The sequence below is a fragment of the Sciurus vulgaris genome, assembly GCF_902686455.1.
Source record: "Sciurus vulgaris genome assembly, chromosome: 18".
In the NCBI taxonomy this organism is placed as follows: Eukaryota; Metazoa; Chordata; class Mammalia; order Rodentia; family Sciuridae; genus Sciurus; species Sciurus vulgaris.
Genome location: NC_136479.1, coordinates 26,588,542 through 26,614,388, shown reverse-complemented (window position 1 = coordinate 26,614,388; position 25,847 = coordinate 26,588,542). Strand labels below are relative to the sequence as shown.

The 25,847-nt window shown below is 44.9% G+C and overlaps 1 protein-coding gene across 3 annotated transcripts in view; it reads left to right on the top strand.

The window, feature by feature from the left end:
- Positions 1-25,847, top strand: part of SNX8 (sorting nexin 8) — a gene marked incomplete at its 5' end in the record, with an annotated part of 54,525 nt that overhangs the window by 23,323 nt on the left and 5,355 nt on the right. For all 3 annotated transcript variants that reach the window (XM_079120638.1, XM_079120637.1, XM_079120639.1), the window contains 7 exons: positions 15,561-15,751; positions 16,988-17,105; positions 19,023-19,144; positions 20,995-21,075; positions 21,301-21,461; positions 21,927-22,059; positions 24,916-24,984. In XM_079120638.1, coding sequence (XP_078976764.1) covers positions 15,561-15,751; positions 16,988-17,105; positions 19,023-19,144; positions 20,995-21,075; positions 21,301-21,461; positions 21,927-22,059; positions 24,916-24,984 — 875 coding nt within the window. The remainder of the gene's footprint in view (positions 1-15,560; positions 15,752-16,987; positions 17,106-19,022; positions 19,145-20,994; positions 21,076-21,300; positions 21,462-21,926; positions 22,060-24,915; positions 24,985-25,847) is intronic.

Sequence of the window (25,847 nt, the reverse complement as noted above, 5' to 3'; positions counted from 1 at the left end):
TATAGGTGTGTGGCACTGCCTCAGCCTCCTAAGCTGCTGGGATTACAGGCGTATGCCACAGTGCCCAGTTTAGTACTGTTTTAATTGGTGGATTTGCAAAATATTTTTGAATTTCAGCATAATAAATCTGGAAGGAAACCAGAAACATTTATTGAATGTTTTCTTTTTGCTAGTTAATCTACTTCTACCGTCTCATTTAATTCTGAGGTGGTTCTTGTGAGCCAAGAACCCCACAGTAAAGTAGTTTTGTGCCAGAAGGGTTAGAACAGGGAGTGAGTGACATTCAAGGAGCCCATAAGGGGTTGTTGCTGTATCCAAGGTGTGAATGGTCCTGACTGGCCAGGGTGGTGAGTGCACCCTTGTGCCCACATTATGGGTTACCAGGGAAAGCTCGGAAGTGGCTGCTTGCTAGCCCACACAGCTGGGAATTGATGCAAGCTGAATTCCACCCTGTATCTCCTCAAGTCCAACCCTGACCTCTGTCCATAGCCCACCAGTGTGGGACCTGGCTGGCTTGTTCATCTAGTCTGTCCATCTTAGCTCTGTGGGTCTGGGTTGGTGTATATCCCAGGCACTGTCTTATGGGGCCACCTGCCTTGAAGAGAGTGTCAATTTGATGTTATTAAAGTCCATAATATTTATTCCTGAGAAAACCAGACTCTTTCCCTTTGTGTTTCTGCCCTTTCTGCAGTATGGCCCATTACATGACACTGCAGCAATTTGAAATGATCATTTTCTCCTTTTTGTTAGATCGTTTTGAAAATACCGGTGTCCTGGTTTAGTGAGTTGATACTTGGAATCATACACTCTTGTGATTGGGCTTGGAACTTTCACAGAGGGTCATTATGACGCTTGAGAACAGTCAGGATTTGGAACAATGCCTTTGCTTTAAAGTGTGTTCTTTGGAGTTCTTTTAGATTCTCATGTGATCAAAGTTCAGATTCTTCACCAGCGTGCAATCATTTGGTAATCATTACTGAGTTCACATGCTGTCTTGGAAGAGATCTTATTAGTTATTGTGAAAATTAATGCATGATTAAGATAGAAAACTTTTAAAGATTTTTTTTTTTTTTTTCAACTGGGGGTTGAACCTAGGGGTGCTTTAGTACTGAGCTCCTCCCACAGCCCTTTTTATTTTTTTATTTTGAGATAGGATCTCGCTGAGTTGCCCTAGCTGGCCCTGAATTTCTTGCCTGGACCTTATGGGTGTGGCCACTGAACCCAACTTTTTTTTTTGGTACCAGTGATTGAACTCAGGGGCCCTCGACCACTGAGCCACACCCTCAGCCCTATTTTGTATTTTATTTAGAGACAAGGTCTCACTGAGTTGCTTAACGCCTTGCTTTTGCTGTGTCTGGCTTTGAACTCAAAATCCTCCTGCCTCAGCCTCCTGAGCCACTGGGATTACAGACTGCACCTGGCCTTGTACCAAACTTTGTAAAAAAACATTTTAGTAGAAGACCTCTGGTGCTTTCCCATTATCTTTGTTCTGTTAACTTTTACCTTTCCTCTATTTTTCCATTACTGTCTTCTTTTGTGTTAAGTCTAGAGTATTTTCTAACAGAAAATTTTAATTTTAATTTCCTTGTTTCTTTTCTTTTTTTAGTATTGGGGATGGAACCCAGGGCCCTGTGCATGCTAGGCAAGTGCTCTCTCACCAACTGTATCCCCAGCCATTTATTCTCTTGTTTCTGTTACTGTATTTGTTATTTTCTTAGTTACTGCTCTGGGGGTTTCACTTGACAGTTTATATCAGTCTGGTTGAAGCTGGTACCTGTTTAGCTTCCACCTTGTGGGAAAGCTTTGTTCTTATGTGTTGTCAGCTTTGTTCTTATGTGTTGTCGACTTTCTGTCTCTATAACAAATATCTGAAATAACCTATTTATAAAGAGAACAGGTTTATTTTTGCTTACGGATTTGGAGGTTTTGGTCCATGATCAGGTAGACTCATTGCTCTTAAGTCTGGGGGAAAGCACATCATAATGGGGAGCATGTGACCAAGAAAAACTGTCCACCTTATGGCTGTGACACAAAAAAGAAAAAGAAGAAAGGACTGGGGTCCCATTCCCGCTACTGGTAGCATGCCCCAGTGACTTGAAGAACTCCCACTAGCCACCACCTCCTGGTTCCACTCCCTCAGTACCCCCACCCTAGGGAACAGGTCTCTAGCATATGGCCTTTGGGGGACATCCCTATCCAAACCAGAGCATCCATCATGGATCCCTTCCTTCTTTGCTTGTCATATAAATTAAGCCTTTGAATGTTGTGTTCAGATTTGTAATTATTTATCATTATGTAGTTGTCTTTTACATCAGCTAGGGACAAAAGTTACAAATGAAAATATGTTCGGGCTGTGTGTGATGGTGTGCTCAGGAGGCTGAGGCAAGAGGATTAAAATTTGGAGGCCAGTCTGGGCAACTTTTACTTTGTCTCGAAATTGGAAAATAAAAAAAAAAAAAAAGGGGTGGGGTGGGGACGAGGGTGTGGTGGTGCACTCCTGTAATCCCAGTGATTTGGGAGACTTAAGGCAGGAGGATCACAAGTTCAAGGACAGCCTCAGCAACTAGGTGAGACTCTAAACAACTTAGTGAGATCCTGATTCAGAATAAAAAATAAAAAGGTCTGGGAATGTGTGGCTCAGTGGTAAGGTACCAAAAGAAAAAAAAAAAAAAAGAAGGGGGAGGGGGTGCCAGGGATGTAGCTCAGTGGTAGAGTGTTTGCCTAGCATGTGCAGGGTCATGGGGAAGAAAAGACCCCCCACACACTTCGTTGTAGTATTATATTTACCTGTATAGTTACTTTTACTGGTGTACCGTATTTCCTCAGGTGGTTCAAGTGGATTCACTTCTTATGGGACAGGTCTATTTGCAGAAAATTCTCGTCAGTGCCTAGTTATCCTGCCATGTCTTCATTGCCCCTCTGACTTTGAAGGGTGGTTTTCCTGGCTGCAGCGTTCTTGATCGACTGCCTTTCAGCACCTTGATTGTCATCCCATTGCCTTTTAGCCCCCGTGGTTTCAATGAGAAGTGGCTTCAGTGTCAAGAGCTGTGTCCCCCCTGGTGCTTCCAGGAGTCTTAGTCTCTCCCGCTGGCTGTAGTGGTTATGTTGTGTCGAGCTGTGATCTTTTCAGTTCATCCTGGTTGGAGTGTTTGAGATGTTGGAGCAGTGGTTTTTTTTTTTCCCCCCTGTTAATTTGGGGATATTTTTGTCATTAATCACCCAAGTTTTCTAACTCTTTCTGTCTCTCCTTTTGAGTCTCCTCTATGAGTAGCTGGTGTCTTGATGGCATCCCCTCAAGTCTCTGACAACCATCTCTCATCATCTTTCTTTGTTCTCTTTTCCTTGTGCACCTCAGACTGGATAATCTCAAATGACTTACCTTTGAGTTTGCTGATTCTTTGCTCACTCAAATCTGCTGTTGAGCTTCCCTCATGAATATGTCATTTTATTTATTGGACATTTCAACTCTGGACTTTTTATCAGTTCTTTTTTATAATGGAAGTTTATTGATATTTTCTATTGATGAGACAGTCATTGTTCTTACACTTTCCCTTAGTTCTTTAGGTGTGGTTTCCTTTAATTCTTTGAGCATGCTTAAAATAACTGAAAAAATGTCTTCGTCTACTAAGCCCAATGTGGAGGCTTCCTCAAAGATGGTTTCTATTGATTGCTTTCTTCCTGCTGCATTTGGGCATGCTTTCTGCTCATTACATGTCCTATACATTTTTGTTGAAATTGAACATTTAAAATAATATAATATAGGGCTGGGGAGATAGCTCAGTCGGTAGAGTGCTTGCCTTGCAAGCACAGGGCCTTGGATTTGATGCCCAGCACTGGGGGGCGGTACATATTTATATGTATATATATATATATATATATATATAAAATGTGGCAACTCTGGAAACCAGGTTTCCCCCTCCTTAAGGTGTTGTTACTATTTGTTTATTTGTTTAATAAATTTTCCAAACTAATTCTATAAAGTCTTGAATATTATTCTCCTAGAGTTGCTGTAACAAAGTACCACAACCCGTGTGCCTTCAAATAGCAGAAATTTATTGTCTTACACATCTGCAGGTTAAAAGTCTGAAATCCAGCTGTTGGCAGGGCTGTGGCCCCTCTGATCCTGAAGCGATTCTTCTAGGCCCCCTTCAGCTTCCGGGGGCTACTGGCAGTCCTTGGTGTTCCTCGGCTTGTAGACATGGTGCATCCACGTTTGCATGTCTGGCTTGCTCTCCCCTGGGCGCTGCAGTGTGGCTGTGATGTCTTACACAGACTCCATTACATCAGATTAAGGGCCTGCCCTGCTTCAGCATGACCATTTTTTTAAAAAAAATTTTTTAGTTGTAGATGAGCCGAATGTCTTTGTTTATTTTTACTTGGTGCTGAGGATTGAACCCAGTGCCTCACACTTGCTAGGCAAGTGCTCTGCCACTGAGCTACAACCACAGCCCAGCATGACCTTCTTTTTTCTCATTTATATCAGTAAGCGTACCTTGGACCATTGCAGGTCTTAGGGTAATTTCTGGTTTTCTAAAATAGCGAAGTCTTTCATTAATTTCTGGAATTCTGAAGTAGTGGATTCTGGCCATTTTTATCAGTGTCCTCATTCCTTTAGGGGAGGAGTGAGTTTTGGAGGCCCTTCCTCTGCCATCCTTACGGATGTCACCTGCCTTTTATTTGTGAAGCTTTTCAGAGGTAGCGTTTACATACCATGCGGTTTCCCCACTTAAAGTACACACAGTACAGTGGTTTTAGTAAACTCAGTATGCTTCATATATTCAGAGCTGTGCAGCCATCGCCGTGATCAATTTTAGAGCTTTTTTGTCATTCTGTAGGAAAACACTGCAGCAGATTCTCACCATTCCCCCCACCTTCCCTCCCAGCCTGATGCTAGCACTAATATACCTTTTATTTGCATAGATTTACCTTTTCTGGATATATCATATTGATACCTGTAATAATCATCCTGTACCTAACTTTAACGACTGACTTCCTTCATTTGGCATCTCGTTTCTAAGGCTCGTTTTTTTTTTTTTTTTTTATTTAATTTATTTTTATTGTAAACAAATGGGATACATGTTGTTTCAGTTTGTACATGGAGTAACAGCATACCATTTGCATATTCATATATTTACATAGAGTAATGATGTTTGATTCATTCCTTTATTTTTTCCTTCCCCCCCACCCCTCCCACCTCTCTTTTCCCTCTGTACAGTCCCTCCTTCCTCCATTCTTGTCCTCCTCCCACCCCCCATTAAGTGTCATCATCCGCTTCTCAGTGAGATCATTCCTCTTTTGGATTTTTGAGATTGGCTTATCTCACTTAGCATGATATTCTCCAATTTCATCCATTTGCCTGCAAATGCCATAATTTTATTATTCTTTATAGCTGAGTAATATTCCATTGTATATATATACCACAGTTTCTTTATCCATTAATCAATTGAAGGGCATCTAGGTTGGTTCCATAGTCTGGCTATTGTGAATTGAGCAGCTATGAACATTGATGTGGCTGTATCTCTGTAGTATGCTGATTTTAAGTCCTTTGGGTATAGGCCCAGGAGTGGGATAGCTGGGTCAAATGGTAGGTCCATTCCAAGTTTTCTAAGGAATCTCCACACTGCTTTCCAGAGTGGCTGCACTAATTTGCAATCCCACCAGCAATGTGTGAGTGTACCTTTTTCCCCACATCCTCGCCAACACCTATTGTTGCTTGTATTCTTGATAATCGCCATTCTAATTGGGGTGAGATGGAATCTTAGTGTAGTTTTGATTTGCATTTCTCTTATTACTAAAGATGTTGAACATTTTTTCATATATCTGTTGATTGCTTGTACATCTTCTTCTGTGAAGTGTCTGTTCATTTTCTTAGCCCATTTGTTGATTGGGTTATTTGTATTCTTGGTGTAGTTTTTTGAGTTCTTTATACATTCTGGAAATCAGTGCTCTATGTGAAGTATGAGTGGCAAAGATATTCTCCCACTCTGTAGGCCCTCTCTTCACATTGCTGATAGTTTCCTTTGCTGAGAGAAAGCTATTTAGTTTGAATCTGTCCCAGTTATTGATTCTTGCTTTTATTTCTTGTGCTATGGGAGTCCTGTTAAGGAAGTCTGATCCTAAGCCAACAAGGTGAAGATGTGGACCTACTTTTTCTTCTATAAGATGCAGGGTCTCTGCTCTGATTTCAAGGTCCTTGATCCATTGTGAGTTGATTTTTGTGCAGGGTGAGAGATAGGGGTTTAGTTTCATTCTGTTGCATATGGATTTCCAGTTTTCCCAGCACCATTTGTTGAAGAGGCTATCATTTCTCCATTGCATATTTTTGGCACCTTTGTCTAGTATGAGAAAATTGTATTTATTTGGGTTTGTGTCCGTGTCCTCTATTCTGTACCATTGATCTACCTGTCTATTTTGGTGCCAATACCATGCTGTTTTTGTTACTATTGCTTTGTAGTATAGTTGAAGTTCTGGTATTGCGATACCCCTTGTTTCATTCTTCCTGCTAAGGATTGCTTTAGCTATTCTGGGTTTCTTATTCTTCCAGGTGAATTTCATGATTGCTTGCTCTATTTCTGTGAGGTATGTCATTGGGATTTTAATTGGAATTGCATTGAATCTGTATAGCACTTTTGGTAGTATGGCCATTTTGACAATATTAATTCTGCCTATCCAAGAACATGGGAGATCTTTCCATCTTCTAAGGTCTTCCTTAATTTCTTTCTTCAGTGTTTTGTAGTTTTCATTGTAGAGATCTTTTACCTCTTTGGTTAGATTGATGCCCAAGTATTTTATTTCTTTTGAGGCTATTGCAAATGAAGTTGTTTTCCTCATTTCCCTTTCAGCTGTTTCGTCGCTTGCATATAAAAATGCTGTAGATTTATGTGTGTTGATTTTATAGCCTGCTATTTTGCTGAATTTATTGATGAGGTCTAGAAGTTTTCTGGAGGAGATTTTTGGATCCTCTAAATATAGAATCCTGTCATCCGCAAATAGTGACAGCTTAAGTTCCTCTTTTCCTATTCGTATCCCTTTAATTTCTTTAGTCTGTCTAATTGCTCTGGCTAGAGTTTCGAGGACAATGTTGAATAGAAGTGGTGAAAGAGGACATCCCTGTCTTGTTCCGGTTTTTAAAGGGAATGGTTTCAGTTTTTCTCCATTAAGAATGATGTTGGCCATGGGCTTAGCATAAGTAGCCTTTACAAAGTTCTGGTATTTTCCTACTATCCCTATTTTTTCTAGTGTTTTGAGCATGAAGGGGTGTTGTATTTTGTCAAATGCTTTTTCTGCATCAATTGAAATAACCATATGATTCTTATCCTTAAGTCTATTGACATGATGGATTACGTTTATTGATTTACGAATGTTGAACCATCCTTGCATTCCAGGAATGAACCCCACTTGATCGTGGTGCACAATTTTCTTAATATGTTTTTGGATACGGTTTGCCAATATTTTGTTAAGGATCTTTGCATCTATATTCATCAAGGATATCGGTCTAAAATTTTCTTTCCTTGATGTGTCTTTTCCTGCTTTGGGTATGAGGGTGATATTAGCTTCATAGAATGAGTTTGGTAGGGTACCCTCCTTTTCTATTTCCTGGAATACTTTGAGAAGTATTGGAATGAGTTCTTCTTTGAAGGTCTTGTAGAACTCGGCTGAGAATGTGTCTGGTCCTGGGCTTTTCTTGGATGGTAGATTTTTAATGGCTTCTTCTATTTCATTGCTTGATATTGATCTGTTTAAATCGTGTATGTCCTCCTGGTTCAGTTTGGGCAGAGCATATGTCTCTAGAAATTTGTCCATGTCTTTGGTAGTTTCTATTTTTTTGGAATACAGATTTTCAAAGTAGCTTCTCATTATGTTCTGTATCTCAGTGGTGTCTGTCGTGATATTTCCTTTTGCATCATGTATTTTAGTAATTTGAGTCTTCTCTCTCCTTCTCTTTGTTAGTGTGGCTAAGGGTTTATCTATTTTGTTTACTTTCTCAAAGAACCAACTTTTTGTTATGTCAATTTTTTTAATAGTTTCTTTTGATTCAATTTCATTGATTCAGCTCTGATTTTAATTATTTCCTGTCTTCTACTACTTTTGCTGTTATTCTGTTCTTCTTTTTCTAGGGTTTTGAGCTGTAATGTTAGATCATTTAATTGTTGACTCTTCATTCTTTTCTGGAATGCGCTCCATGCAATGAATTTTCCTCTTAGAACTGCTTTCATAGTGTCCCAGAGATTTTGATATGTTGTATCATCACTCTCATTGACCTCTTAAGAATTTTTTAATCTCCTCCCTGATGTTTTTTGTTATCCATGTTTCATTCAATAGCATATTATTTAGTCTCCAAGTCTTGGAGTAATTTCCTTTTTTTATTTTGTCATTGGTATCTACTCTCAGTCCATTATGAACTGATAGAACACAAGGCAGTATCTCTATTTTTTTGCATTTCCTAAGGGCTGCTTTGTGGCATAACACATGGTCTATTTTCGAGAAGGCTCCATGTGCTGCTGAGAAGAAAGTGTATCTACTCGTTCATGGATGGAATGTTCTATATATGTCTATTAAGTCTAGGTTATTGATTGTGTTATTAAGTTCTATGGTTTCTTTGGTTGGATTTTGTTTGGAAGATCTATCTAGTGGTGACAGCGGTGCGTTAAATTCACCCAGAATTATTGTGTTGTGGTCTATGTGATTCTTGAAATTGAGAAGGATTTGTTTGATGTACAGGGATGCACCATTGTTTGGGGCATATTTACTATCATTATGTCTTCCTGATTTATGGTTCCCTTAAGCAGTATGAAATGTCCTTCTTTATCCCTTCTGACTAACTTTGGCTTGAAGTCCACTTTATCTGATATAAGGATGGAAACCCCCGCTTTTTTACTGAGTCCATGTGCGTGGTAGGTTTTTTCCCATCCTTTCACTTTTAGTCTGTGGATGTCTTTTTCTATGAGATGAGTCTCTTGCAGGCAGTATATTGTTGGGTCTTTCTTTTAAATCCATTCTGCCAGTCTGTGTCTTGATTGATGAGTTTAGGCCATTAACGTTCAGGGTTATTATTGAGAAATGATTTGTATTCCCAGTCATTTGGCTTATTTTTGGTTTTTAAGTCGGCTTGGTTTCTCCTTTGAGTGGTTTTTCTCTAAGGTAGTTCCTCCCTTTGCTGACCTCTATTGTTGTTTTTCATTTCCTCCTCATGGAATATTTTGTTGAGAACATTCTGTAGTGCAGGCTTTCTATTTGTAAATTCTTTTAACTTTTGTTTATCATGGAAGGATTTTATTTCATCTTCAAATCTGAAGGTTAGTTTTGCTAGGTATAGGATTCTTGGTTGGCAACCATGTTCTTTCAGAGCTTGAAATATGTTGGTCCAGGCCCTTCTAGCTTTTAGAGTCTGGGTTGAGAAGTTTGCTGCTATCCGTATTGGTCTCCCCCTATATGTAATCTGATGCTTTTCTCTTGCGGCCTTCAAAATCCTATCTTTATTTTGAATGTTGGGAATTTTCATTATAATGTGCCTTGGTGTGGATCTGTTGTGATTCTGTGCATTTGGTGTTCTGTAAGCCTCTTGTATTTGATTTTCCATTTCATTCTTCAGGTTTGGGAAATTTTCTGATATTATTTCATTGAATAGGTTGTTCAGTCCTTTGGTTTGTATCTCTGTGCCTTTCTCAATCCCAATAATTCTTAAATTTTGGTCTTTTCATGATGTCCCAAAGTTCTTGGAGATTCTGTTCATGATTTCTTACCATCTTCTCTGTTTGGGCGACTTTATATTCAAGATTAAATATTTTGTCTTCATTGTCTGAGGTTATGTCTTCCAAGTGGTCTAGTCTGTTGGTGATGCTTTCCATTGAGTTTTTTATTTGGTTTATTATCTCCTTTGTTTCAAGGATTTTCGTTTGGTTATTTTGAGAATCTCTATCTCCTTTTTGAAATGATCTTTTGCTTCCTGCAGGTGCCCTTTCAGCTTATTGGTATTATCCTTCATTGCCTGCATTTGCTCTCTTATCTCATCCTTTGCTTCGCGAATCATCTTAATCATGTATAATCTGAAGTCCTTTTCTGACATTTCTTCTAACATACTGTCATTGGATTCTATTACTATAGAATCTAGATTTGTTTGGATCATTTTCTTCCCTTGTTTTTTCATGTTGTTCATGTATCTTCCCCTCTAGCAGTGCAGATCTGGGGTATTGCAGATTTCCCCCTATAGGCTTATAGTGGCCCTATAGGTTTCCAAAACCCTTTCTTTAAGGGGAGATCAATATTAGCAGTGCCCAAATCAGACACTATGCAATCCTAGGCCAAATAGCCCCTATGGGGACGATAACAAAATTGTCATAATAAACAAAATGAGTTCAAATGTTATCTTTGGTAAAACAAACAGGTTTGCAATAAGGTCTGCAGTTTCTAATGGAGGACAAAGAGGATGCAGAGGGATGTAGAATATGGCTGTTAATGGGATAAGAAAAGAATATACAGAAGTTCTAGAAAATAGGGTGAGAGTGTAATCAAAAGAAATCGGATGTTAGCATGCAAAAAAGGGAGAAAGAGACTCTGAGGGAAGAGGTAAACAAAAGGAAAAGAAAGCAAGAAAGTAAAGAAATAAAAACTTAAAATTTTTTTTAAAAAGGAGAAAAAAGAAAATCTACTGTATAACAGTCATATACTAATGAAACCTCCCAGTGTTCAGTAGCCTGATGCATGAGAGGTACCTGACAATGAGCTTCAAGCCTCCAGCAGGCGTCTCAGGATGGGGTCTGCCCCACCCGAAGATCCGAGCTAAGGCTTGCAGGATTATCCAAGATGGCTGCTCTGGCTTCGAAATGTGTTGGCAAATGGGGAGCTGCAGCTCAGGGGTGGACGTGGTCAGCTGGAGGTCCTGGAGACGGGATGCAGTTGGTCCAGCAGGGGTTCTGGGGGTCCAGTGTGTTTGGTGTAGTTGTGGGATCCTGGAGGCCGGGTTCAATCAGTCGGTCTGGGTTCCCGGTGATTGGGCTCAGTCAGTTGGTCTGGGAGTCCTGGCAGCAGGGAGCAATCAGTTGATGTGAGGGCCCCAGAGGCAGGGAGTGGTCGGTCGGGCTGAGGGATCCTGGAGATGGGGCTCAGTCAGTCCGGCCAGGGGTCTTATGGGGCCTGGCTGTTGTCTCAAAATGGCAGCAGCCACATGTAATCAAACCTGCAGGTACTGTGACAGTGAACTTCCAGGCGACAGCAGGCAACTGGTGCTCCACTGGCGGTCTGCGGTCAGTCTGCTGGCAGCTGTTGGACGATCGGGAGGTGAACCTCGAGCGTTGGGTGATGGATAGGGGTAAGGCAGGCGATGGACAGGTGAGAGGCAGGCAAATGGTGGATGATAGACGCCTGATAGTGAGCAGTCTGCTCTCAAAAAAGGTGTCAATATGTTGGCAGATTGCAGGTCATCACAGCAGACACATGGGGTAAACACCAGGGGATCGATAAGCAGCAGAAACTGCCTCACGGAGAAACAGATATCCTCTGCTTGAATCCGGCGTTACAGAGTGACAAGGAACGCAACCTCCCTCTAGTCCGCCATCTTGGATCGCCCTAAGGCTCGTTTTTGCTGCAGTGTGACTTTGTGCTCTATTCTTGTTTAGGGCTGAGAAACATTCCATTGTGTGCCTGGGCTACATTTTGTTTTTTCCACCTTCTGGCTATTCTGAATTTTGTTCCTGTGGATACCTGAGTGCAGTCTTTTGCGTGGACATACATGTGGTTCTTTTTCTTGTGCAGTTACCTAGGAGTGGAATTGCTGGATCACACAGTAGCTCTGTATCCAGCATTCTGAGGACCTGCTGGCCTTTTCAAATTTATTTTAATTTTATTTTCAAAATTTTTATTAGATCCTGGACTGTTTTGAAGACTGTGACACCATTTCCACATCTGCCCCAGGTGTGAAGGTTCCCTTACCCTTAGTAGCACTTAATATTATCTTTTTTTTTTTTTTTTCTTTTGTGGTGCTAGGGATTGAGTCTAGGGCTCTATCTGTGCGATGCAAGGACTCTACCTCCTAGCTACATCTCCCAGCTCTTTTTATGCTATTTTGCATTTTGAGATAGGCTTTTGCTAAGTTGCCCAGGCTGACCTCTAACTTAATCTTTCTACCTTAGCCTCCTGAGCAGGTGAGATTACCACTCCTGGAGCTGTTATTATCCCATGCCTGGTGGTGGTGTCTCTGTCTCTGTCTCTGTGTCTCTCTCTCTCCTTAGAAGAAACCATTTTATTAGCACACAATAAGTTTCTGAAGAGACCTGATGGAAGTGGTAAACAGTGGGGAAAAGAGGAGTCTGTGCCCTGAACATGTGAGGAGTACTGGATCTTTTTTTTTTTTTATTCATTGTACACAAATGAGGTACAACTTTTCCTTTCTCTGGTTGTACACCAGAGTGTTGTAGAGTCACACCGTTCATGTAATCATATATGTACATAGGGTAATGTTTGTCTCATTCCACCATCTTTCCTTCCCCTCCCCTCATTTCCCTCTATACAAACCAACACTCCTCCATTCTTCCCTTACAGCACCCGCTTATGTATCAGCTTCCGCTTATCAGAGAAAACATTTGACCTTTGGTGTTTTGGGATTGGCTTATTTCACTTAGCATGATATTTTCCAACTTCATCCATTTACCTGCACATGCCATAATTTAATTCTTCTTTATGACTGGGTAATATTCCATTGTGTATATATACCACAGTTTCTTTATCCATTCATCTATTGAAGCTAGGTTGGTTCCATAATCTAGCTGCTGTGAATTGAGCTGTTATAAACATTGATGTGGCTGCATCACTGTAGTATGCTGATTTTAAGTCCTTTTGGTATAAACCGAGGAGTGGGAGAGCTGGGTCAAATTGTGGGTCCATCCCAGGTTTTCTGAGGAATCCCCATACTGCTTTCCAGAGTGGCTGCACCAGTTTGCATTCCCACCAGCAGTGTATGAGTGTGCCTTTTCCCTCACATCCTTGCCAACACCTGTTGTTGCTTGTATTCTTGATAATAGCCATTCTAATTGGAATGAGATGAAATCTTAGGATAGTTTTGATTTGCATTTCTCTAAGTACTAGAGCTGTTGAACATTTTTTCATATATTTGTTGATCGATTGTATATCTTCTATGAAGTGTCTGCTCAGTTCCTTGGCCCATTTATTGATTGGCTTATTTGTATTTTTGGTGTTAAGTTTTTTGAGTTCTTTAAAAATTCTTGAGATTATTGCTCTATCTGAAGTGCATGTGGTAAATAAAGATTTTTCTCCCACTCTGTAGGATCTCTCTTCAAATTATTGTTTCTTTTGCTGAGAAGCAGCTTTTTAGTTTGAATCCATCCCATCCCATTTATTGATCCTTGATTTTATTTCTTATGCTTTAGGAGTTGTGTTAAGGAAGTCAGGTCCTAAGCTGACATGGTGAAGATTTGGGCCTACTTTTTCTTCTGTTAGGCATAGGGTCTCTGGTCTAATTCCTAGACCTTTGATCCATTTTGGTGGTGTCTCTGTAAACCTCTTCAATAGCCATCCTGGTGGTGGTAGCTTACTGTGGCTACCATGTGCATGTCCCTGTTGCTGAACAACGTTGGGCATCCTTTCATGTGCTGTTAGATACCTTTAGAAGAATGTCTATGTAAAACCTTTACTTGTCGTTAAACTGGGTTGTCGTCTTCTTCAATTAAAAAAAAAAAAAACTGAGTTGTAAAAGTTCTTCATAGAAACAGGTCCAGGTCCAGATGCTGTGGTCCCTTACCAGATAAATGATTTCGCAGATACTTTGTCAGATAATACTACCTTCATGCTGTTTATGTTTTGACTTCATAAGTTCCTGTTTTTCTACATATTCTATACTCTAGAAAAAAAGGACTTGACTTTTCCCCAGAGATGCCCTACTTTTCAATCCTACAAATTGACCATCATCAAATAGTCATTCAGCAAATCTCTCTTGAGCCATTACTAAGTGCCAGGAGTTCCCAGCCCCCCGGGATTCATCAGATAATATGGCAGATGAGCTCCCTGCCAGGGGAGTGTGTGTTCCAGTTCATGTTCTGTGATCGTGTTCTGTGATCAGGATTGTGTTGGTGCTGTGAGGTGGTCCATGCTCTCCCTGGAGTGTAGCTGTGTGTAGCCTTGGCCTGCAGAGGGGATGCAGGAGCTGCTTGCTTAACAAATAGGTACACTAGGGGGCCTTCTGCATTGCTGTGTTCCCTGGAGCAGGTTCTTAGGAAATGCTTGTTGGTTTGTTGACTAAGGATGCTCCAGTCCCTAAGGACTGTACATTTTTTTTTGTTTGTTTGTTTGTTTGTCTTATTTCTGGGGATTGAACCCCAAGGTGCTTTTACCACTGAGTCACATTCCCAGCTCTTTTTTGTTTATTTTTTATTTTGAGATGGTGCTTCACTCTACCCCTGAGCCACATCCCCAGCCCAGTTCAGTCACATTTTAAATCCTCAATGCCGAGTAATTTCACAGAGGGAAAGAATCCAGTCCCAGTTTTGTTTTAGAACATAACCAGCATCCTGCACTGAAGAGTTACTTTCAGAAGAAGTCAATCACGTGGACTGAGTGCTGTGATGTATGCCTGTGATCCCAGCTATTTGGGAGGCTGAGGCAGGAAGATTGCAAGTGGAAGTCAGCCTGGGCAATTTAGTGAGACCTGTCTCAAAATAAAAACTAAAAAGGGATGTTGAGTTCAGAGCTCACTTGCCTGGCGTGTGTGAGGCCCTGGGTTCAGTCCCCCAGTCTCCAGTACAAAAGAAAAAAAAAGAAAAGAAAAGAAAAATCAGCCATGAAGTGATACCACCATGAGATACACAGTCCTACTGGAGTAAGACCTTTCCCCTGTTATACTGTCTCTTTATTTATTTTAACTGAAAAGAACTTTTTTCTATTCAGAATTCCTCCTGCCTTGAAAATCAAACTGACTTTTTAAAAGCATGATTTCCTTGTGTGTGTGTGTTTTGTTGCAGGCTAGCAGGCCTTATGTTTTCCTGCATTGTGAATAATGTATATGTGATTTTCTCCCTAAGGATGCTGAAGGTTTAGGGCTAATAGTTCTTTGGTTTATAGGATCAGGATTCCTAGCAATAAGTTAGTGTGTAGTCAACCCCCCCTACCCCCGCGACTGGAAATTAACGTGGTTATTTGGCCTGTGAAGATAATATGCTAATTGTAGAGATACTGGGACATGTAAAAGTTGTGCACCAGTTTCCTTTTCTGAATCCCTTCTTGGCTTGAGAGGAGAGGACGGTTTTTACATATAATGTATAAATATTTCACTTTGTTTTCTGAACCCAAGTTGAAGACTTGATTTGACTGGTCATAGAAATGTGGTCTATTTGCTGATTCACAAGCAGGTGAAGCCTCTCAGGTAGTGAATTTGGGGGCAGAGGCACATGTCCCTTAGTACCAGATCTGTAGCGTGAAGAATGAAGTGGCCTGACTGGGACTGGGTTCCATCTTTGTGGCCAGAGTCAATGTGCTGAGCCAGCATGGGTGCAGGCCACTCCGCTTTCTGAGCAGCAGCAGTCTTTACCTGGCATTTGCCTTTTCTCCTGTAGGCTCACCAGTACCCCAGGTCATTGATCGGAGGGACCCAAACCCCAGTCGAATGCAGATGCCGCAGGGGAACCCGCTGCTGCTGTCCTGTACTCTGCAGGAGCTGCTGGCCAGGGACACTGTGCAGGTGGAGCTCATCCCGGAGAAGAAGGGCCTCTTCCTGAAGCATGTGGAGTATGAGGTTTCCAGCCAGGTAACTGGCAAGTTACATATGAGACTGTGTGGGCAAAGGGGATGGAGAGCTAGGGACAGTATCAGGCCAGGGGGTAGGGTAGGGACGGAGTGTGTGCCTGACTCAGAGAATGTCCAAAACTGGATGGCTCAGGCAAGCTGCTAAGCAAGCTTCTGCATGTTGCTGGGCCTGGCTCCATCTCCACCTGGTCCAGTCCCGCCTCACCATCACTGTGCTCTGGAGCTCTGCTTCTTAGGAATCTCTTACAGTCTACGAGCACAAACCCTGGGCAGAAGTGAGTTTGGTGGCAGTTTTGCAATGGATTCCCTGAGGGTTTGAATGTCAGCGCCATAGAGCATAGACCCCAAATAGTGAATTGAATGTGCAGGAATGATTGTTCTGTGACAGCTAATCCCCTGGAGGAACACTGCCTCTCTGCTGTGGGTGCTGGGTACCTGAGTTCATCACACACGGGTGTGGCAGCAGTCTTGGTGCTTGAGTGTCAAGGTCTTTCTGTCCCTTTGCCCATTGTCTTTTAGGATCTTGGTTCAGTTAGGGTAGAGTTGGGGGTTTACTGGTAGTCCTAGGTTTGAGTGTCTACAACCTATCTTGGGGAGCAGTGGAGTCCATAGCAGGGGGATTTGCTGAGAAGGGCAGGCCTGTGCTGCAGGGGAGAGGGTGGCTGGCACTGTCAGGGTGTCTCTGAACAATCTTCTGAATGTTTTGCCCCAGGAGAGAGGTGAGTCCTGGGACCCAGTGGGCCACTGCCTGTTACTGCTGCCTGCTATTCTGTACATTTAAGAATTGCTGGCTCTGTTTCATTGTTTTGAAGCCTGTGACTAACTGTTCTGAGGCTCCCAGTGCTGCTGCTGAGGGGGAAGATAGAAAGCGGAGTGGCAGGGGTTCCCTCAAGGACAGCATGGCTCTGGCATTGCCTGGGTCCTTGCCTTCTCACATAGTCACAAGGCTGAGCTATGACTGGCGTGGTGCCCTGGAGTGAACCAGCTTATCCTGGGCCCACCAGCCTGAGAGCAGGTGCTACCCCACCTCCAGTGAGCCAGCTGCTGACCTGCACTTACTTTTTGAACTGCCTCCCATGAGCATGGGTAGGAAGAGGCCATTTTGCCCCCCAGTGTGTGTGGAATTGGGAATATTATTTCTGTGGGATCTCTTTGGGGCAGAGGGAGGAGTTGAGGGGAAATGATGACCTGCCATGATTTCTGGTCTTGTCTGAGCACTGATCCCTTTTCTTCGTAGCGCTTCAAGTCCTCTGTGTATAGACGGTACAATGACTTTGTGGTCTTCCATGAAATGCTGCTGCACAAGTTCCCATACCGCATGGTGCCAGCCCTTCCACCCAAGAGAGTGCTGGGAGGTAATGCTGGGCACGAGGAGGCCTGGGGTGGTGGGAGTGAGCCCACTCCCAGGATGACACAAGGATGGATTCCTAGAGTGGTTCAGCATGCTGCTCTTGCCTCAAGGAGGGGGCTGGCAGCAGGACCCTACTGCATGTGACCCCCCAGGCTGTCCCAAGCTCATAGCTATTGCCCAGGACCCTGGGTTCAGTCCCCAGCAGTACACACACACACACAACAAAAACAAAAATAAAACAAAAACCCAAACCAGAGTCATAACTGTGACAGAGACAGCCCAGGTCTGTAGGGAGGGTGACTGGCACACAGCACCCTTGGTGTACTTCAGCCCCTGGGTCTGCTCTTGAAGCTTAGGGCCAGGACTTCAGAGCTCTCAAATGGTGGTGAGGAGCACCGTTTGCTCCAGCAGATGGATTCTCCTGCTTTGCAAACCCCTGTGGGCCTGAGCAGTGGGTGCCATGGTAGCACTGGGTGAACTTGTGGAAGAGGACGGAGGCAGAGCTAAGGTGGAAAGTCTACTCTGCAGTGTAGAGGACAGAAGTCAGCAGTTGGCTGCACCTGAAGATCGCCTTGGGCTCAGTCGGGGGGTCACAGATAACCTGCTGGCCAATTCCTTCTAGATTGGCTGTTTCTTGCAGATTTCCATAACACAGGGATCTGCTGTTTGGTATTCCTGAATCTCTCTGATTGTGCTCCCCACAGCCATTTTCTTAAAGTCTGAATAAAACTTGATGTTAGGTGGGTGCCTGGAGCCAAGCAATGCATGTCTGCCGTGTCCCCCCTCCCACAGTGGCAGTGTGCTTGGATGGAGGAAACTCAAGCTTCACGTTGTAGTCCAGCTCCCCCGTCCTTAAGTCTCTTAAAATGGACATGAGTACCTTTGTCTCCCGTGGCCTCCCAGTAGCCCAGAGTCTGATGTCTACTGGCTCTTCCTGCGCACCGTAGGGCAGACCGTGCTTCTCATGTTGGGGATATGAGGAATGCCAAGGGCAGCTGAGGCCAGCACGTGTACTGGGGAAAGTGATGCTTGCTGCATCCAGCATCAGAGCTGGTTAAGTGCAGCAGGGTTTAGGACTTGAAAGCTGCAGGTGGATGTGTGCTCATGTGAAGTGGCACGTGATGGGCATGTCAGGAGTGGGGCTGCAGTCACACGCGGAAGGCCGAGGAAGCGCAGCCTTCTAGACATCGCACTGTCTTGAGTGAGGGTAGAGGTGGACTTGGCTGACTGTAGTTTTCAAGACCATTTCTACTTGTGGTCAGATTTAAATATCCCTAACACCTTGATATACGTTTGCTTTTTTCCTTGAAGTGAGAATATTTCCCTAAATGAAAGCAGTTAATAATTGGATCCGTCACAGTGAAAATTACAAGTGAGGTGAACAGGAAAACAGAACTGCGCTGATTTATTGGCATTGCAAAAACCCCTCTGTTCATAGAGAGAAGTGCCAGAAAGGGACTTTAGAAGATGCCTTCAATGTAGATGACCAAAGCGAGGGATCAGATTTAGTTGCCAATAATCAGGTCTACTTCCAACTGTGGTCCCAGCTGCTTGTGAGGCTGAGACAGAGGAGCTCTTGAGCCCTGGAGTTTGAGACCAACCTGGGCAACACAATAAGACTTGTTTCAAAAAAAAAAAGGAAAAGAAGTAGGCGAGCCCTGGTTGCCAGTAGTCTTGATTAGAACCTGTAGACCTTGGTTCTCCTTGGCAGTTCTGGACCCAAGTGTGTGGGCGGGGGCACGGACCAGGTACAGCTCTGACGCTCCTCGCAGCCCTCTGGGTCTGCTTTTGTTGTGCAGACCTGCCCGTTGCTCTTGGCCAGCCATGTGGCTGCTCTGACCTTCTGTTGAGATGCTTGGGAACCTGCTCAGAGTGGGGCTTCTGGCGAATGCTGACTGCGTGGTGACTTTATGTTCTTCAGCGGACAGGGAATTCATCGAGGGCCGAAGGAGGGCCCTGAAGCGCTTCATTAACCTGGTGGCCCGTCACCCCCCCTTCTCTGAGGACACCATCCTCAAGCTGTTCCTCTCGTTCAGCGGCTCAGTAAGTGTGTCCTCAAAGGTCTTGGGGTGGGCTGGTTCTGAAGTTTCTAAAACTCTCGCTTCCATTTTTGAATCTCTGACTCTCCTCCTGTCTCATTTACCATGTTTGGATGCCTGGGATTCATTCATTTTATTGTGATTGACAATATAAGACTTCTTTCCTTTTCAAATGACAGGTTGGGTATGATTTTAAAAGGCATCCATGGTTTTGACTTTGAAGGATATATTGTATGGAAATCAGGGGTTCCCAGTGTGGTTGCTTTGGGGATTTAAAGCTGATACACAGAAGCCTGGATAAATGGTTTGGAGGGTCTATAGATGTGTATTTTTTTTTTTTTTTGTTTTTTTACAGTGCTGGGAATTGAACCCAGGACCTTGTGCTTACAAGGCAAATACTCTACCAACTGAGCCATATCCCTGGCCCTGTAGATGTGAATAAGTATTCACCGAAAAAAAAAAAAAAAAGGGGTATAAGTGGGCTTTGACTAAGGACCGTTGGAGAAATAAGCTGAGTGTCCTCAGTAGAGCTACAGGGTCAGTCCACCTCTGGAAATGGCATCTGTGTATATCCCTGTCAGGAATCGCAGCAGTTTTTTTTTTCTCCAAGCTGTTTTCACTCCATCTCACGGGAGTCCAGAGCTAGAATATAGCTCCTGTGTCCAGTGGAGTAGGAAGAAGGTCCTAACCCTTCCAGAGCAAGGAGGGTTCTATGACTGATCTTCCTTCCATCCCTCAGGAAGTGAAGTGCCTATGTTCTCCTTACAGGGCAACCCCTTTATGAACAGGCACTTGGGGGCCCTCTACCTCCTGCCCTTCACCTGATGAAGGGCAGGGGACATGGGACACAGGGGGAGTCAGCCCAAGTTTTACTTTCTCTGGCTTTTACTTCCTTGAGTGGCAAGAAGGGCCACTAACCTCCTCAGGAAGGCTGCAGGCATTCACTGGTGACCCCGGTGACATCAGTGACCATAGCGATGGTCAGCTTGTGTGCCCTCTGCCTCAGCAGAGTGACTTGTGAGTCTCCAGAGTTTGAGTAGAGATCTTGTTTGCCAGCAGAGGAATGCAGCAGGCTGGAAACTGTTGCACTGCAGATGGAGGATGGGGAGGTGGCATTTAGAGGGGGTGGCACCCCCATTCTGGTGGTGTTACACTCCCTTGTCTCTTGTCTTTCTGTAGGTAGGGTGTTTGCTCCTGTGGCCTCTCTGAACCTCAGTTTTCTTTTCTAATAAAAAGATTAAACTTGGACAGATGACCCTTGAGGTACTTGACACCCTAGAATTCCTCAACTCTAACAGCTGTGGATTAACTTTCTCCTATACTTACTGGGTGGCTCCTTATTTTAAGATGTGGCTTTGCCTTTGGTCAGAAGGCCTCTATTCAGAGGCTGGGCTCTCTGTAGAGTGCTGCCCACCCTAGGCCCACCAGTTGTTCTAGGCCCTGAGTCCCTGGGCCTGAGGGTCTCTTCACAGGAGGAAGAAACCTCAACTTCCCTCTGCTGCTCCATTTGGAACCACTACAGACCACTAAAGGGTCTAATGTCTTGGGGGTTAGTGGCATCCCTAGTTCCCTATTTCTGGAGAGGAACTTTGCTTGGTCATGCTCTTGTCTTTAAATTAGACTTCCTATTGTTTAAATTCAATGAAAGAAAATCTAAGGACAGCAGAGTTTCTGGGATGCTGAGGGGAAGCAAACGCATGGAAGCAGATTTGTCTCAGGAGTGACCATGTCCTCCTCCTCTTCACTGACGTGGGGGCTCTCATGGCATCTTTTGTGCTGATGTGAAGTGCCTAGGTTCACATCAGGTGTGAGGTGTGAGGTGTGAGGTGCAGCTGTCTCTCTTTCTTCTTGCAGGACGTGCAGAACAAGCTGAAGGAAGCAGCACAGTGTGTTGGAGATGAATTCATGAATTGTAAGCTGGCTACTAGGGCCAAGGTAGTTTTCTAATTTTGAGTATTTTTTTCCCTCTTTGCCAGAGAGACAGTAATTTTAACATGTAATGATGCTCGTGCCCTCTGCTTATGCCAGGGATCACACTGAGGCCCACTGTGTGTTCTCCTTGTACCCTCTTTGGCTGCTCGAGATGGGGTTCTGCCTGTCTTACTGGTGAGGCTCCATCTCTGAGCAACAGGGCCATAGTCTCTTTCTCTTCACTGCCAGGATTTCCTTCCGTCTGACATCCAGACTCAGTTTGCCGTGAGCCGGGAACTGATTCGAAACATCTACAATAGCTTCTACAAACTGCGCGACAGGGCCGAGAGGATTGCATCAAGGGCCATCGACAATGCTGCTGATCTTCTCATATTTGGGAAGGAGTTGAGGCAGGTGGACTTTGGGGTCTATGGGGGTGTCAGGTGGTGGTGGGCTCAGGGCAGACCACATTTCCTGTGCTGCCACCTTGACCTGTTTCACTACAGAAGGGAAGAAAGTGGGCTGGGCGAGTGGGGGATCAGGTTTAGGAGAACAAAGTAGGAACTTCAGCCAGAGCAGTGTGTGTCCTGAGTGCTCGCCAGTTTCCTAGATGTCATCCCTTTGGCCTTGGGAAGGAGCCGCCTGTGGCTGGCTGCGCTCCCTCCACAGGAATGGCAGGACCGCACACCTCTTGCACTCAAATTACCTGGGGTCTTGTTGGGAAGAGAAATGTCTTCTTGCGCAGTCTGTAGTAGGGCCGAGATCCCACCTTCTTCATTGCCTCCCCAGTGTCCCCACGGACCCCTCCAGGAGCATGGGTCTGAGTGGGACACACAGGTGAGTGTCTCCTGTCTTATGTGTTTTGCTTTCCACAGTGCTTTAGGGTCTGACACGACCCCACTGCCCTCCTGGGCCGCTCTGCACCTCAGCACGTGGGGCTCCCTGAAGCAGGCCCTGAAGGGTCTGTCTGTGGAGTTCGCGCTGCTCGCGGACAAAGCTGCGCAGCAGGTGAGTGCACTGGCTCTCCAGACATCTGTCCCAGGATGTTCTGTGCCTGTGGGTGTGGGGGCTGCATCAGCCCAGCTTCAAAGGGCAGACTTCTAATGAAGGAGCAGCTGTTTCTGGGTGGGAACTGCCTGTCCCCATCTGTTGTGGGTGGCTCCCCACCAGCAGTTTACTCTTTGGAGAGGGCTGCCAGTGATGGAAACAAATTGGGTTCTGGTCTCTTGAATGTTGGCTCTGCTGAGATTAGAAGATGGTGTCTGTTCTTGCAGTTATAATTAGATGTCGGAGCATGTTTCTGGGTGGGCCAGATAGTTCCAACTGTGCCATCCGAGTCAGCTAGAATTTGACAGAGTAACTCAATTCAGATTAATACTCAGAATAATAACTAAGTGCCCAGCACCCTGAGACACTCCCTCCTTCCACAGTGATGCCCACTTAGCTTAAGGAAGTGCTTCTGCTGTATGGGCAAGAGCTGTTTTTAGAAATCTGCTAGCCATTGGGGATTAATTTGAAGATACAGTGTTCATCGTCAAACTTAAAGGTTCACCTGGGGCTTTTATGTTACAAAACTACTGCCTAATTTTGATGGTGAAAGTCATTCTCTACTTTGTGAGGAAATAGTCTTGAAGCTATAGGTGGATCGTTTTGAGTGAATTAATGTCCTTACTAAAGCTTCACTCCCTGCCTGACACCTGGAGTTCTTCTATTGTCTGTGTGGTGGATCTGCCTGCCAGGGACCTTGGGGCTCTTCTTGCTGGTGGTTGGCACTCAGGTATCCATGATGTTTTTGTGCCCAAGAGGGAATCTGATCTCCTTGCTGGTGCCCAGAGTCCTGGGTTTTCTTTCCCCGTGCATTCCCTTTAGAAACAGGGTTTCAGGTCGTGTAGGTGTCTCTAGGTCAGCATGGTGCTGGTTCCTTTCTCAGGTCTGTAGGCACTCATTCTCCAGGTGATGAGGACTGAAAATAAAGTTTCAGTAGTGTGACTGATGGAAAGGTCAGGGGATTTGGAGCAGGCCTGTGCTTTGCATTACCTGTGCCGGGTCTTTGCAGCACTTATGTTGGCTTCTGGGCATCAGTTTTGCCACTAATGGAAACATAGGTTGGACTAGGTCGTTCAAACAGCTTAGTGCCTGAGTCTGGTTGCACCTTTCCTCCAAGCTTCTGTGTAAAGAAGCAAGGCTGTTCCAGGTGCAGGGACTCAGGCACTGAGAATCCCTGGGGCTTTGCAGAGCACACGGTGACCTCCAGGTCCCTAAAGAGGGGGAAGGGCCCAGGTGTTCTGATAGGTAGAAGCTTGTAGCCTGAGGTTCTCCTTAGCTCTGTGCTCTCTGATATGTCATGAACTTTGTTTTGAAATTTAATGTCTGAACATTCTTCCCAGTCCTTGGCATTATGTAATTTCTGAGTTTTTAGGTGAAACTGGATCAGGCCACCCACCAGGACTTTGATCTGATAAGGCTTAAGTTCTCTCTGACCCTTGCTCTACCGTTAAAGGTCTCTTGGCATGATTTTCCCTAATTTCATTTTCACTCATACCAGTTTTATTCTCCACAGGTCTATTAGGAGACATACATATAGTGTCCTAGCAAGACCAGTGAGACTTGAGGCAGAGGCTTGTTTTCTCCATGGTGATGGGATGGTGTGCTTCTCTTAAAGACATATGCCATGATGGTTTGGGGTCTGATGCCACAAATGGCAAATGACACGAGCAGGGAGGAACCTTGAATCCCTTTCCTTCTGGACCAGGGAACAGGGAACCTGTGCCCAGCTTGTGTTTCTTTTCCAGGTCTTAAAATTCCATAACACACTTGTTATTTTCCTGGAACTCACTGGCTAGAATCTAGATTGGCTGCAGGTGTGGGAATGAGTGGCCAGGAACTAACTGGCTCAGCGGTCCAAGGCTTGGAGGGTGGAATGGGGGTTCTTAGGGTCCCTGAGGTGGCTGCACCTTTCTGCTCCTTGTCCAGTGCTGTTTCCCAAGCCGCCTCCCTCCTGCACTTACCCAACACCCAGTTTGATGTGCAGCTTCTCTCACTGCCACAGCTGGAATGCTGGAGGCCATAGGTGCATGCTGGTTGTATTGTATGCCCATGGGCTGCCCTTGTGTCCCTGCAGAGTGCTGCTACCGTGTGTATGCTGGGAGGTCTCTGGGTAGTGATGGGGCTGCTGGTGCTCACATGTGTCCTCAGAATGCTGTGAATGAGTACCGGGCTGGGCTTTCCCTGTCATTACCAGGAACCCATTCCACTAGCAGGGCCACCCATGCTGCTGTGGGCTCAGTGTGCACCTGTCCACAAAGCCCTGAGCTGAAGCCATGACTTGTTCCTGCTCTGGCCCTTTCTCATCCTGTGTCAGCAGAAGCATGACAATGTCTCTGTTCCCTTATCTCAACTTGGCCCTCTCCCACATGTCCTTCCCGCAGCAGCGGCCCCTTTCCCCCGCCTCCCCCGCCTGGGCCTGTGTTCTTCCTGTTGATCGAGCTTGGAGGAAGCCCCCTTGTTCCCAGCAGTCTCTCCTGATCTTCCCTTTTTGGACACAGCCTCCAATAAAACTATTTTCTGCAGTGCTGGGCAGAGCTGCTGGGGTGGGTGTGGCTGCTGCCTCCTGGTGTACAAGTGTGGGGAGGAGGGGTTCACAGAGCCAGAGGAAGACACATTGATGTTGAACAGCTGGAATAGAACTGTGGGAGTCAGAGGTATTTCTGCCTGGTCTTAGGGTGCTGTTGTATAGAAAGGGGGGTCTTCTACAGAGCTGGCTGGTGGCTCTGGGAGGGAGAGCCCACCCAGGCCAGGGTTGGGTGTAAGCTGCCTGGGTGGGTCCTAGGTCCTCTGTTGGTTAACTCATCCCTTGTTTCCTAGGGCAAACAGGAAGAGAATGATGTGGTGGAGAAGTTGAACCTTTTCCTGGATTTGCTCCAGTCCTATAAAGTGAGTCTCAGCTGCTCCTTGGTCAGGGTAGAATTTTTCAGAATGATCTTACGATCTTTAAAGAGTGTGACTCCAAGGGAATGGGAAGAGTTGCGAGCCAGGGCTGCACTTGGGAACCTAGGTGGACCTTCCAGATCTCTCTGGTGTTTCCTGGGCTGGCTTAGGGGCTCCTTGGGACCAAGCTCCAGTGGGCTGTCCTGGAGCTGAAAGTGGGAGGATGATTGTCCTGGACAAGAGAAGCCCTGGGAGTGTATGTACTTGTGCTGTCTTTTAAGTGTCTGGGGGCCTGGCCCACAAAGAAGGAATTCATGTAAGAGTGGGTGGAGATTCCAGGAATTCGGCTGTGCACGGAGTGGGGAAGCTTTCTAAGTGTGGGAGCATCTGTGGTGGGACAGCTTGTGATGGAGCACCACGTGGAGTCCTTCCTATTGAGGAGCCCAAGGAGAGTGAACCCAGTGCTTATGGGGGATGTTCTAGAACGGATTCCTCTGTTGAATGGGATGGTGTAAGGTGGCCTCTAAAATCCCTGCACTGATTCTATGGCTTCTATTTCTGCAAGGTTTCTGATGGGGTTTGTTTAAGTTCTTGCTTATTAATGCCACTGTGTCTTCCTTTTAGGGCTTCGTGGTCCTCCTACTGGTAGGACACTGGCTTTCTGGAATTGGGGCCCAGAACTGTTCTAGGGTTCTGGACTGTACATCCCCACCTTTAAACTGAGCTTCTGTGTGTGGGTTTCAGGTTGGGAACCTGGGGTGGTCTCTGTGGTGGGCCCTCGTGCAAACCTAGTATATCTCAGACTGAATCTGAACGGGGTCTGGCTCCTGAACTGCTCTGTTCCTTGACTGTTCCCTGGACGAGGACTA